Below are 12394 nucleotides of genomic sequence, written 5' to 3' on the forward strand. Positions count from 1 at the left end.
AAAAGAAAATAACACCTAAAATTACTACTTTATAGTATTATGACTTTATTCTCATAATATTACGACTTTAATCTCGAAATCTCAGATTTTTTTTTTTCTCACTATTTACTATTTGTCTTTTGCCATATTTTATATTTAAATTTGTTTTTTTCTACTGACAGAGGGATCTATCTATCTATCTATCTATCTATCTATCTATCTATCTATCTATGAAGTCACAAGTCACTAGTGTTAAAGTCAAAGTTGAGTTGCAAGTCTTTCTAATTTTGTCAAGTCAAAAAGTCATCAGATTCATGACTCGTGTCCACACCTTTCTTTTTAAAGAGTGTTAATTTAATAAAATAGAAATTATATCAGCTGGTCTTACAAATGTCCAGGTTAAAAACCAAAAAAGCTAAAACATCAACAATCACACAAAAGATCATTTTAAACACCAAAATACCAGACATTTTCCCCACCCAGTTAAATTATCAAACAAATATATCCTTCAATGCAAAAAATGCAAAACATTGCAGTGCATCTCTCAAACTGGTTTAGCTGCTCAATAGAGACTGCATAGGAGTAACATTAGTGCGCAAGTCTGCCGTGAATGTGCAAAAGAGAGAGACGAAGATGCTCAGATGACATTGTGGAGGAGAGCGACAGCCAGAGCGACGAGGGTCAGCGAGGAGGAACAGACAGATGCAGAGGATCCAGGCTCCACGAAGGACTCTGTGTGTTTGAACATCCAGTTCTTCTCCTCACGTAGTCCCTGTTGGTCCAGTTCAGGACCCACCAGCCTCCGGATTGTCTCGTAGTATTTATTCAGCCACTGAATCTGAAGCGAGAGGAAAGATCACTCTCAATGAAAGTCATAAATAAGCCTAAAGATGTACACTGCTTCTGTGTATCAAGTAAACAAGTAAACAGTGGATAACAGACAAAAATAAATATATAAATATAATAATAAAGTACTTCCTAGTCTAAGGGCAAATATGGTGTTCCACAGGGATCAATTCTTGGACCACTTTTGTTCTGTTTGGTCACATCGTAAAAATGATCGTTGCTATGCCGACCGTGGTGGAAGAAATACTCATATTCTTTACTAAAGTAAAAGTACCAGTACAAACATTTAAAAATATTCCATTACAAGTAAAAGTCCTGCATCTGAACTGTAAGCAAAAGTAACAGCATTATCAGCTAAATGTACTTAATTAGCTAAGTTACTAGCTACTTTACTATTAAGTTAAAGTACCTGTTCTACAGAAAAATGTCTCCTATGACAGACATATTATTATTATATATGACATTATTAAATTGTTAAAGGTCTTATTGATAACGTTTTTGATGACACAATTTTTTTTAAAAATAATACATCCAGAAAGCCTTTATAAAGGTGTTGAATAGAAGTATTGCTTTTCCTGAAAAAAAATGTATTATGATTGTGAATTAATCATTTTAAAATATAAGCAGGTCCAAAATGAATATTTTGTTTATCTCTGTTGAAGATATCTGACGTCTGGTTCCCACTTCTGTGGCTGAATGTTATCAATGTTATCAATAGCTCCTTTAATACTGTTGCATAAATGTGAAAGGAGCATTTTTTTTTTGTTGCAGTTAGTCGAGGTATAGCTAATTTTGACTACTTTATAAAGTGTAATCTTTAACAATGCATGGTATTTTATATCCCATTTTTTAAATGTAAAATCTTTATCCTTAAAAGGGACTGTTTGTAACTTCTTACACGTATAAATCATTGCGGGTCGGTGTCCCATGCACGCTCCCATGTGGCTACGCTGTTCAGACTCAGACTCCACCACAAACTACACGGAAGCACCAAAACAGCAAAGCTGTATCTAGAGAAGCCCATCTGTTAAACAGTGTTGGCCGCGGTCGTAGTACGCGGGGGAGACCGTAGCTTAGCTTAGAGTCTCTTCTGTACTCTGCTCCTCTGCTCCTCTGCCTGCCTTCACTCACACACCGCACTTGTTCTCACTCTCTCTCCTGCTCCACCTCACGTTCATGCGCGCTCACTCCACACTGCAGAAGAGTTAGTTTATCTCTGAGAATATCTAGTGAATGTACAGTGGACGTTTGTGCAGAAATAACTGCTGCAGCTCCTCCAGACCAACAGAGGTTTCCCGTGTCTTGTGAAGTGACGGGGCTCCGCAGCGAGTAACGTTATCGTCTCCGACCAAAACTCCGGTGTCTCCCCTGTTCCCTCCGGCCACGGTCAGGAGGCTGAGGCAGGAAAGCCAACACTAGGATCAGCATTGATTCATGGAGAGACCTTCGCCTGATCAGCTAACATTACTGCCAAGCAGATGAAATATAGTGTGATATTGTGGTTTTAGCTGACGTGTGTCGTCTCACTGATTTGAGAGATGCTCGTTCATGTCTATGTAGAGCGAGCACAAGCGTGAGCAACAGGACGCTGACTTTCGTTGACTTAACGGCCACAGGTGTCGCTGTTAACAAGCAAATTCTTACAAACAGTCCCTTTAAAAGTAATCAGCAACTATAGCTCTCGAGTAAATCTGAATGAAAAATACAACATTTTCCCCTAAAATGTAGTGGAGTATCAGGATAAAGTAGCATGAAATGAAAAGACTCAAGTAAAGTACTAGTACCTCAAAATTGTACGTAAGTACTTGAGTAAATGTACTTAGTTACTTCTCACCACTGATGTTTAGGCTCTGGATGATGTTCACTATAAACAAACTGAAGTTGAAGAAAAAAGATGAACTCAATTTGAACACCGTTTTCACATATACAAAAAACATCTCCCGTTTTTCGCTTTAGATGAAAAGAAACAAACAACAGAAGTAGATTTCACACGTGGTTTTCTCAAACCATGTTTTGATTACTGAGGCGCGGAGAAGCTTCGACGGGGGGGGATTTTAAGAGGAAACCAGCACCCGTAAAGCAGGAAAATGAAAGACTCGGTTGGTGTCACACTCTCTTCTACAGAGAGGTATTTACAAATTAAAACAGGAAACTGATCGTATCGTTGGGGAAGTAAACTTACATTATTTCTTGTTACTATGCATTTATTTAGTGTGATGGGCATGGCTTAATTTCTGCCGGAACCTGCCAGAACATGATCCGGGACTTCCCAGATTGGGACCAGCACCTATTTGACTGGATGTTTGTTTATTATATTTAATATAATTTCCCATTGAAGTTACTCATAAATGGCTTGATTGCCTATTTTGGATGTATTTTAACCTGCAGTTCACTCTCTCGCGCTCTTCCGGGTCCTCTTTTCCAAAGAAATGTGTCATGATGAGAAGGATGTGAGTGTTGGGTAAACTCTTTTAGTCTCTCATTTTTAAAAATAAATAATGTTGAAATTCCAGTAACTTCTCAATATACAGTTGATTATGAAATCAAATTTCTTACTTGCTCTGAGCTGAGAAGCGAGGTGTCAATCAGCTTCCTGTCATATGGAACCAGCGACACAGTGTCAAAGGTCAGGTAGTTGTGACCATACTGAGGGGAAGAAAAGCACAAAGAAGTTACCTTGACATTGCTGATATCACTCATTGAAAGCAGGAAATCCTTGACATGATTCTATATTATCAATAAAGCTCTGTTTTATATCTACCTTTGTATGTACAGGTACGATCACAACTACATCTTCAATCCGGATCCCAAAGTCATTCTCCTTGTAATATCCAGGCTCTAACAGGAATGAAAATCATTATCAGTGTTTCTACATTTGAACATTTGAGTGATGAAATACAAAGTTAACTTCCTCTAAAATGATCATGATGTTGTGTTATCTGTTGTGGAAGTCGTGTATTTATTTTGAGGAAGAATAAAATCTCACCGATAGACGTGAACATGCCGGTTCTGAAGGGAATGTTGTTGCTCTGAAAGCCAACTGGCCCTGGAACAATATCACAATATTACACCATTAAAATACAGATTACACCACAGAAACCCAAAGTGAAAACAAAGCACAGCTTCTCCAGTTTCCTCTCTGTTTCATCTCTTTGTACTTTGGACTGTCGTCAGACAAATCAAGACATTTAAAGATGTCACTTTGGGAAACTGTGATAGACATTTTTCACTATTGTTTGACATTTATAGGCTAAATGATTAATTAATTAAAGATAGGGTCGATGATGTTGGAAAGCTGGCATAATTTGAAAGTAACATCGCCTCAGGAGCTCTGTCTAAACACACATGCACGAGCACCGCCGAATCGTAACTACTTCACAGACACAGAGCGGAGAGAGGACCTCAACTCAACAACGCTACCTCATGACAAGTAACCGCAGCAGTGCTACTGCAGGGCTGAGTTTTCTCTTCCATTCTCCAGGAAACATGCGGCAGCGACGCGCTTTGAGTTCAGGCTGGTGCACGCCAAGGGTAGAGTACGAGCAGGGAGGCATCTGATTGGTTCTTTCCAAGCGGACCGCGAGGCAGTGATTGGTAGACGTTTTTTATGCTAAATACAGTACCTGTGAGGGTTTCTGGACAATATTTGTCATTGTTTTGTGTTGTTAATTGATTTCCAATAATAAATATATACATACATTTGCATAAAGCAAGCATATCTACCCACTCCCACAGTATTAAATAGTTGACAAATCTCCTTTTAAGATACATTTTGAACAAATAATTTTTTTTTTTTTTAAATATGTGATTGATCGTGATTTAATGCTTTAATTGAACAGCCCTAGTTATTAGTGATAGACAAAGACGTGGAAAAAACATGTGGACAATTAAAAAGAGAGCATACACTCATGAACTCCAAAGTAGTTTCCGACACCGTGGCCTGTGCCGTGGCCGTAGTTCAGACCCAGCTCCCACAATGCCCGGCGACCCAGCATCTCCATGTTTACACCTGTTGATAAACACACAGAGAGAGAGCTTGAATCAAACATCCTGCTGCGGGACACATTTCTGTAATTCATCCTCTGAAAATGTTGAAGACAAAGTGGAGAAACGGGTCTCTCTAGTGGTGAAACTAGGAGAGGTTTCAGGGTAGAATCGTTTGTAAATCTCATTTTAAACATGAATGTTTTTTATTCCCACCTCGTGTCCCTGAGGGGAAGATGGTTCGAGATATCTCAATGTTTCCCATGAGCACTCGAGTGAAGGCCTCCTATGAAACGAGACATGTGGTTAATGACAGGGAAAAGGGCGTTTAAAGGAATAAATTGGATTATGGTTTGTGAAAGAACATTACAGCAAAGATTTTTCCAGCTAAAAGTCAAATAAATAACAGAGTTTCTGGCTTATATAATGACGTCAATACAGACAAATATACAGAAAGAGATACAGAAAACCCCCACTGATCGACTGGATTATCAGCCATCTCTTGTGTTTTGACAAAGAAAATGTAAATATCCCTTCACACAGTCACACTTTGAGGTTATTATCTAGAGTGTTACCTTTTGCATTGCGGTAGGGGTTCCCCAGTGAACTGTCCGAGTGATGTCAGTGGTCCCGTCTCTGATAGTAGTGAGAGACATGATGACTCATTTCACATGCTGAGTGATGTGTGGTGCAACTGGAGAGTCTGAATGAGCAGTGTGCTGTTTTTACTCACAGATACTGACCGCCAGAGTCCACCAGGTACATCTCATCAACTGTCAGCCGCCGGCTCGTCTCTTCTGAAGGGCTGCAAACAACGACAACAACAGAAAAACAGGAAGTAACAGCAGCACTGCAGATGGTTTTTACATTACTCCTGACCATTTGCTATTGCATGCGATTTTATACTTCTACTCTACTACATTTCAGAGGGAAATATTGTACTTTTTACTCTGCTACACTTGGAGGTACTAGTTACTATTTACATAAAACAACATATGATATGCTTATGTGATATAATGCCATATTATACTACTAATCAAAATCAGAATTTAATTTAATGGCCAAATAATTGTGTGTACATACAAGGAATTTAACTCTAGACACACAGCTAAAGCAAGGACAACAACGCTGAACGAAGGCAAACATAAACATCTGACTACTATGAAATCAATAATTTGATACAAAAATGGTCACCAGAGTCCGAGATCAGAACTGCGCCCATAACAACGGTCTGTTATACATAGCAATGGTCTGTTATACATAGCAATGGTCTGTTATACATAGTCTGTTATACATAGCAACGGTCTGCTATACATAGCGACGGTCTGTTATACATAGCAATGGTCTGTTATACATAGCAATGGTCTGTTATACATAGTCTGTTATACATAGCAACGGTCTGCTATACATAGCGACGGTCTGTTATACATAGCAATGGTCTGTTATACATAGCAATGGTCTGTTATACATAGTCTGTTATACATAGCAACGGTCTGCTATACATAGCGACGGTCTGTTATACATAGCAATGGTCTGTTATACATAGCAATGGTCTGTTATACATAGTCTGTTATACATAGCAACGGTCTGCTATACATAGCGACGGTCTGTTATACATAGCAATGGTCTGTTATACATAGCAACGGTCTGTTATACATAGTCTGTTATACATAGCAACGGTCTGCTATACATAGCGACGGTCTGTTATACATAGAAATGGTCTGTTATACATAGCAACAGTCTGTTATACATAGCAACAGTCTGTTATACATAGCAACAATCTGTTATACATAGTAACGGTCTTCTATAAAGAAATAACAGGCCGTAGAACGCCGTGATTGAGTATTTAACAAAGCCGTGTAATAAATATATATATATATATATATAAAACAACAACACAATGAAATTGTAATGTAAGTTACTAAAGTTACTAAAATTGGCTTCACATTGACAAATGACAACATTAAAATGCTCTTACATGTATTCGTTCGTGATAAAAACAGAATAACTTATTTACTAGTAAAATACTTTTGATACATTTTCCTGAAAATACTTCTGTACTTTCACTTAAGTAACATTTTCAATTGAGGACTTTTACTTGTAATGGAGTATTTTTAGATCACGGTATACTAAAACAAACAGATATAAATTCTCCTTCATACCCTGCTTCATGCCATTTCTCTGCTCAACCCTGTAAAGTATCGTCAGCACATCTCCATCCATGCCTGCTCTTTTCATTAATATTGTAATTTTTTTTATACTTTTTCATACTTCAAGTATTCACCTTTTTTACTCCTGTATTTATGCGTTTTTAATATGTGGTTATGTGTGTGTTTTTTTATCTTTTGGGTCTAGCTCTGTGTTGTTGATGTTGTTGTTATTGTTATTGCTACCGCTGCAAAACCAATTGCCCCCCTCACGCACAAATAAAGGTCATGAACTTGAACTTATATTTCTACTTTCACTTAAGTAAGGGATCTGAATACTCGTTCCACCACTGACGATTATATTGTTAAACTCCCAGGCCACCAGAATGCGTCCTCTCAATGCTTTTTGGCTTCCCTAAATCAGTTTACAACATATTGTATGCTTTGGAAAAGGTTCAGTATTAACGTCATGAACCACGTGCCAAACCACCCCAATGGTCCTTTACGAATGTTTCAGGCTAAAGAGGTTTGATATACATGAAAATGTCAATAAGAAGAGGAGGAATATATATAAATCTTACCTGTAATGGGCCAGTGCAGCATTGGGTCCACTTGCAGAGATAGTCTCAAAGCTCGGGCCTCTGCTGTCTTTCTGTTTGCTGTAAAGATGTTTATTATTAGCTGTGAAAGCCAACTGAAGGTGAAGTGAGTGCAATTGCTTTTCTAATTTTATAATATGTCTTCTTGTCTCTACAGCGCTCATATTCTGACGTGTAATTTCATGAAGTAGCGAAGCACTCGCTGTTCAGCAAATACAGTATCTAAGCTCTCGTGTGCACTCACCTGCGACACTTATTGACGTATTCTGCAGCAGTCAGCTCGGTCTCTTTCCCCTCTGGCACTGCCTTCTCCAGCCACATCAGCAGCTGGATGACCGCGACCGCATCCCTCACCTACGCAGAGTCACAACGACACACTGAGTCTCGGCATCGATCCCAACAACATAAAAACAGGCCGACAATTTACTGTACGTGTTGCGAGGCTATTCAGACATCTTTGGACGGGGTAATAAATGTATCCGGGTGTGTGTTCACTGAAGTGTTCAAGCTCTTGATGAAAACGATTCATAAATGTGCCACCAGTCTGACAGTGAAGTCTGATTAATGAGTTCCTGTTATGATAAAAGCCCCACCTGAATGTATTAGAGGTGCATATCTGGTCGTGCAAATTCAGCTCCAGTGTTCATAACCATCGGTGCTCATGTGTGCTTGTACATAGAGGTCGTGTGTAAGTGTGTCTGTGTGCAGACGACATACGTGAGCATCTCTCAAGATTCGCTGCTCGGTCTCATCTTTCACTGCTTTAGTCGTCAACACAGGAGAGTAGGAGCTGGTCATTAGCTTCTCCTACATGATGCAAAAAAATAACAATAATTAATACAAAAAATACATCCTTTAACTTCAATAACAATAACAATATAACGCTAAAAAAAGAAGAAAATTATGCAGCACAGTAAATATGATTAAATAAAATGTGTGCGTACCTCTGGTGTAATGATCTCGTAGAGTGCGTAGTTTGTGTATTCTGTGCCAATCCACACTTTAACCCCGGGCTGGGCCACGTACTGCTTCAGGTGATCTCGGACGGTGTCGTAGCTTTTCAGCTGCACACAGAGGGACCAGTCGCAGGAGGCGTTCAGGTACACCCTCAACTCCTCCGTCACTCTGTCCGTGTGGAGAAAGAGCCTGGGAGATGTGGTAGAATGGGAAACTGGTTCATAAAAGACGTGGTTTACGTAAGACAAATGCTCTTTATATCCTATTATATGTGACGGGACAGGAACAGAGATATAAGAAAAGACAATTTCTAAAAGAAATCCCACATGTTCACGCATTTAATCCCTGAAAAATAGGACTCACCAGATCTCATCCATTGTGAGCAGTGTGTAGGAGTAGAAGAAGGGATTGTATGGGATGTCGTTGCCGCGCAGATTGAACAGCCCTAGAAATCAAAAATATACAGACTGTCAGCAGCAGCTTACGCATTCATTTACATCTTACATCCACCTGTTTATATCTAATGTTTGTGTCTGACGGATGTGACTTCTTCTTCTGCGCCTCTGGCAGTGAAAACAGTCTCGCTAATCCTGAAATAAGAAATCAGGAAAGCTCTGAAGCCAAGAGGTGCTCCTGTGTGGGCTATAAGAAAGATGCTTTTGAATAACTTAGTGTTCTTTTGCAAATTATAATATGATGACTGTTGGTAATAAAAGATTATAAATCACAAAAGTAATGTTGTCATCTGTCTTTTTGAACACCTTTTTAAGAGGATTGCTGATTAAAAAAAACCCATCTGTTTCTTGCAGTTACACTTCCTGTCAGTCTGATCACTGTATTTATCATAATCCTTCACGTCAAACTACAACCAGTCAGGCTGCAGTTTCATTCTCAAAGCCGTGGTTGTATTCGTGCTTTGTTTGTCTCCTGTATTTTTAGAGTTAGCCTGAGGCTAGGAAAACTATGCGGCTATTTAAAGCCCTGCAGCCACAAAGTGACCTACAAAAAAAAGAAAAGAAACTACTTGTGATTGCTTTTCAGCCATTATTTTTTAACATTTTGTGCCCTGTACTGTAAAACTTTAAACCTGTTTTAATATTATCCATCTTATTATTTGATTTAAACCATTATTAGTTGGATTGTTTTTGTGTTACATGTTTCAGGTTCTTCTTTTCATTGCTGCAGCATGTTTTTTAAATAATATTATTTAACATTTTCTTTCTGTTTGCACCTTCTCTAAAGGTAATATTTTGTTTATAATCATCAGATATGTTCTTTTTTTTGCAATGATTTTACCGTAATAGTGGGATATAGCTTTGCACATTTAAGTAAATGTTTAAAACTTTTAATCAATTGTCTGAAATCAAATTGTGTTTCTGTGGTGGTGAAGAGCTACAACTGAACAGTTCAACCAGATGCTACTACCGTACTGACTGCAATACATTCACATTTATCAACTGTGTTTTTCAGTGAATTCAGCTTTGGTTCAATATAATATTTTCTAAATCAGCAGCAGGATTTATTGAAAGCTTCATGGACAAAGTTTGAGTTACTTACAGGCTGTTTCATCCAGCGCTGACAGCAGCAGAGCTGTTGGTTCGTACGGATTGTCTCTTATCTGATTCCGTATGTGCTCCACTTTCACCTGCCAGTTCCTTTCTGCAAACACACACATTATACATGACAATTAACCCCTTGATCTGTGTTGGACATCGTGTTTTATTACGTATGACCACGGCAATGGGCGGGTGTGGTAAGCACTGTCGCCTCACAGCAAGAAGGTCGCAGGTTTGCGTGTTCTCCACGTGTTTGTGTGGGTTGTCTCCGGGTTCTCCGGCTTCCTCCCACAGTCCAAAGATATGCAGGTTAATAGTTGACTCTAAATTGCCCGTAGGTGTGAATGTGAGTGTGAATGGTTGTTGGTTGGTTAGTGCAGCTCTAAGGATGTGAATAGAAGTGCCTTCTGTAAATGTGATGCTTCCTAAGTGCAGAAACACATCAGTGATTTTCCAGTAATGTTTCTTTTGACATTCCCGTCGTCTGCATACTGCTCATCACCTGATGAACTCTACCCAGACAGACGACCAAATATGAGAGCAGGCTTTCATATCCAAACTATAAGACAGCATTTATAAAAGACACACACACACACACACACACACACACACACACACACACACACACACACACACACAGACCATTATGTTTATGATCCATTTGTTCCATTTGTCTATTTTCCTACCATAAAGACTAATAAGGCCCATGAGCGTCCAGACAACTTCCTTTTTCCATTCTCTCCAAGTTAGTATTTGATCTGTCAGCCGAGCCATAAAAACATAAACAGGCTGTTTATGGCTGTGTTTGCCGAGCCGCTTATTGCTCTCCGTGCAGTCTGCAGGTATTTATCAGCAACATAGATAAAGGTGCACCACACAGGCAGACAGCAGACTGCAGAGTGTGTGTGTGTGTGTGTGTGTGTGTGTGTAGAGCACGGACGTATAAGGAGACTCACGTATGACTCTGTCGGGCAGGCGGGTGAGGTTGTCAGGTGGGATGTCCGGTCTGTCCTTCCACACTCTGTCAACCAGGTTATCAGGGACGGATTTGAGGCTGCGATTGCTCGACTCCAGACTGACGCTGTAGGCCTCCTGCGTCTCTAATGGAGGAAATTGCAGATGATTACACACACTGAGCCGAATCAATGACAAGTAAACAGTCTGCGTGGCGTCTGGAGGCTCCATCGATCATTTTCCATCTACTTGGGCGAGCGCTTTATTGATGTTAACCTGGACTGACAGGAGGGACGGAGACTCACTGAGGGAGAAGAGGAACGGATCAAAGCCGATCTCGCCGCCCGGTGGGACCTCGAAGATCAGCCACTCTGCTACGCTGTTGACGGACACTGGAGAACATCACACATGACAGTTATTATCGACTTTAGAGAGGATGTGACAGAATAAATCCATGTGACCTACCTGTAGAGATTAACGTAATACATCATAGAAATAATCAAAATGTTTGTTTCTTTAGATGTGTATTAAATCAAATTAGTACAAATTTCTTTACAACAAAATGTGGATTGGAAGATTAAACATGATATAAATCTAATTATTATGTTTCAGATAAAATACTTTTTGACTAAAATGGTCAAAATGTGAAGGTTTAAAGGTGCAATAAGCAACTTGTTATGCCGTCTTTGGGCAATAAGTTACATATAAAGATAGAAATGATTACATTTACAAGCAGTTAAAGGTCACTCTCTGGTCCATATTCTGTTACAAGTTGCTATGAATGAGTGACCCATGTTGTAAGAGACCATTAAATACAAAAACAATATATATTAAAAAGACTAAAACACAAAGTTGTGTATTATGGTAAAGGCTAAAGTTGTGCCAGACATCACAAATCTACACACGACCAAAGAGCTCAATGAATAGAAACATAGAATTTCACCAGCCTGAAACACATTCAACAATTTAACAACAAACACGTGTATATAAATATAAATAAATGTGGTAACTTGTGCACAGAAAACAGAACTAAGACCCTCTTTACACCCGGCATTAAAATGTGTCTCAAGTGTCTACATTAGGATCCGATTGCTCTGTCTGAAAGGACTCCGGAGGCTGCATTACACACAGGCTTACAGCCGGGCACTGCTTGAGAGGTGGTGCGTAATGCGCGGACACATTAGCCTTAAAACGCCGCCGTTTAAGGGGAAGAGTGCCCAGAAACCTAACTTAAAGGTCCCATATTGTAAAAAGTGAGATTTTCATGTCTTTTATATTATAAAGTAGATGTAGGTGCTTTCTAAATACTGTGAAAGTATTGAAGTGCTCAATATACAGAGAAATACACACAGCCCGTATTCAGAAATTGTGC

At 39.3% G+C, this 12394-nt stretch overlaps 1 protein-coding gene across 3 annotated transcripts in view; it reads right to left on the reverse strand.

The window, feature by feature from the left end:
- Positions 1 to 310: 310 nt before the first annotated feature.
- Positions 311 to 12394, reverse strand: part of xpnpep2 (X-prolyl aminopeptidase (aminopeptidase P) 2, membrane-bound) — a 117790-nt gene continuing 105706 nt past the window's right edge. For all 3 annotated transcript variants that reach the window (XM_037780090.1, XM_037780091.1, XM_037780089.1), the window contains 16 exons: positions 11328 to 11414; positions 11025 to 11168; positions 10070 to 10171; positions 8876 to 8957; positions 8500 to 8701; positions 8273 to 8362; positions 7800 to 7909; positions 7538 to 7615; positions 5543 to 5614; positions 5385 to 5445; positions 5026 to 5095; positions 4730 to 4834; positions 3812 to 3871; positions 3587 to 3663; positions 3382 to 3471; positions 311 to 817 (listed from right to left, as the gene is read on the reverse strand). In XM_037780090.1, the coding sequence (XP_037636018.1) occupies positions 617 to 817; positions 3382 to 3471; positions 3587 to 3663; positions 3812 to 3871; positions 4730 to 4834; positions 5026 to 5095; positions 5385 to 5445; positions 5543 to 5614; positions 7538 to 7615; positions 7800 to 7909; positions 8273 to 8362; positions 8500 to 8701; positions 8876 to 8957; positions 10070 to 10171; positions 11025 to 11168; positions 11328 to 11414 (1631 nt within the window). In that variant the 3' untranslated portion in view covers positions 311 to 616. The remainder of the gene's footprint in view (positions 818 to 3381; positions 3472 to 3586; positions 3664 to 3811; positions 3872 to 4729; positions 4835 to 5025; positions 5096 to 5384; positions 5446 to 5542; positions 5615 to 7537; positions 7616 to 7799; positions 7910 to 8272; positions 8363 to 8499; positions 8702 to 8875; positions 8958 to 10069; positions 10172 to 11024; positions 11169 to 11327; positions 11415 to 12394) is intronic.

The sequence above is a fragment of the Sebastes umbrosus genome, chromosome 9 (assembly GCF_015220745.1).
Source record: "Sebastes umbrosus isolate fSebUmb1 chromosome 9, fSebUmb1.pri, whole genome shotgun sequence".
NCBI lineage: Eukaryota > Metazoa > Chordata > Actinopteri > Perciformes > Sebastidae > Sebastes > Sebastes umbrosus.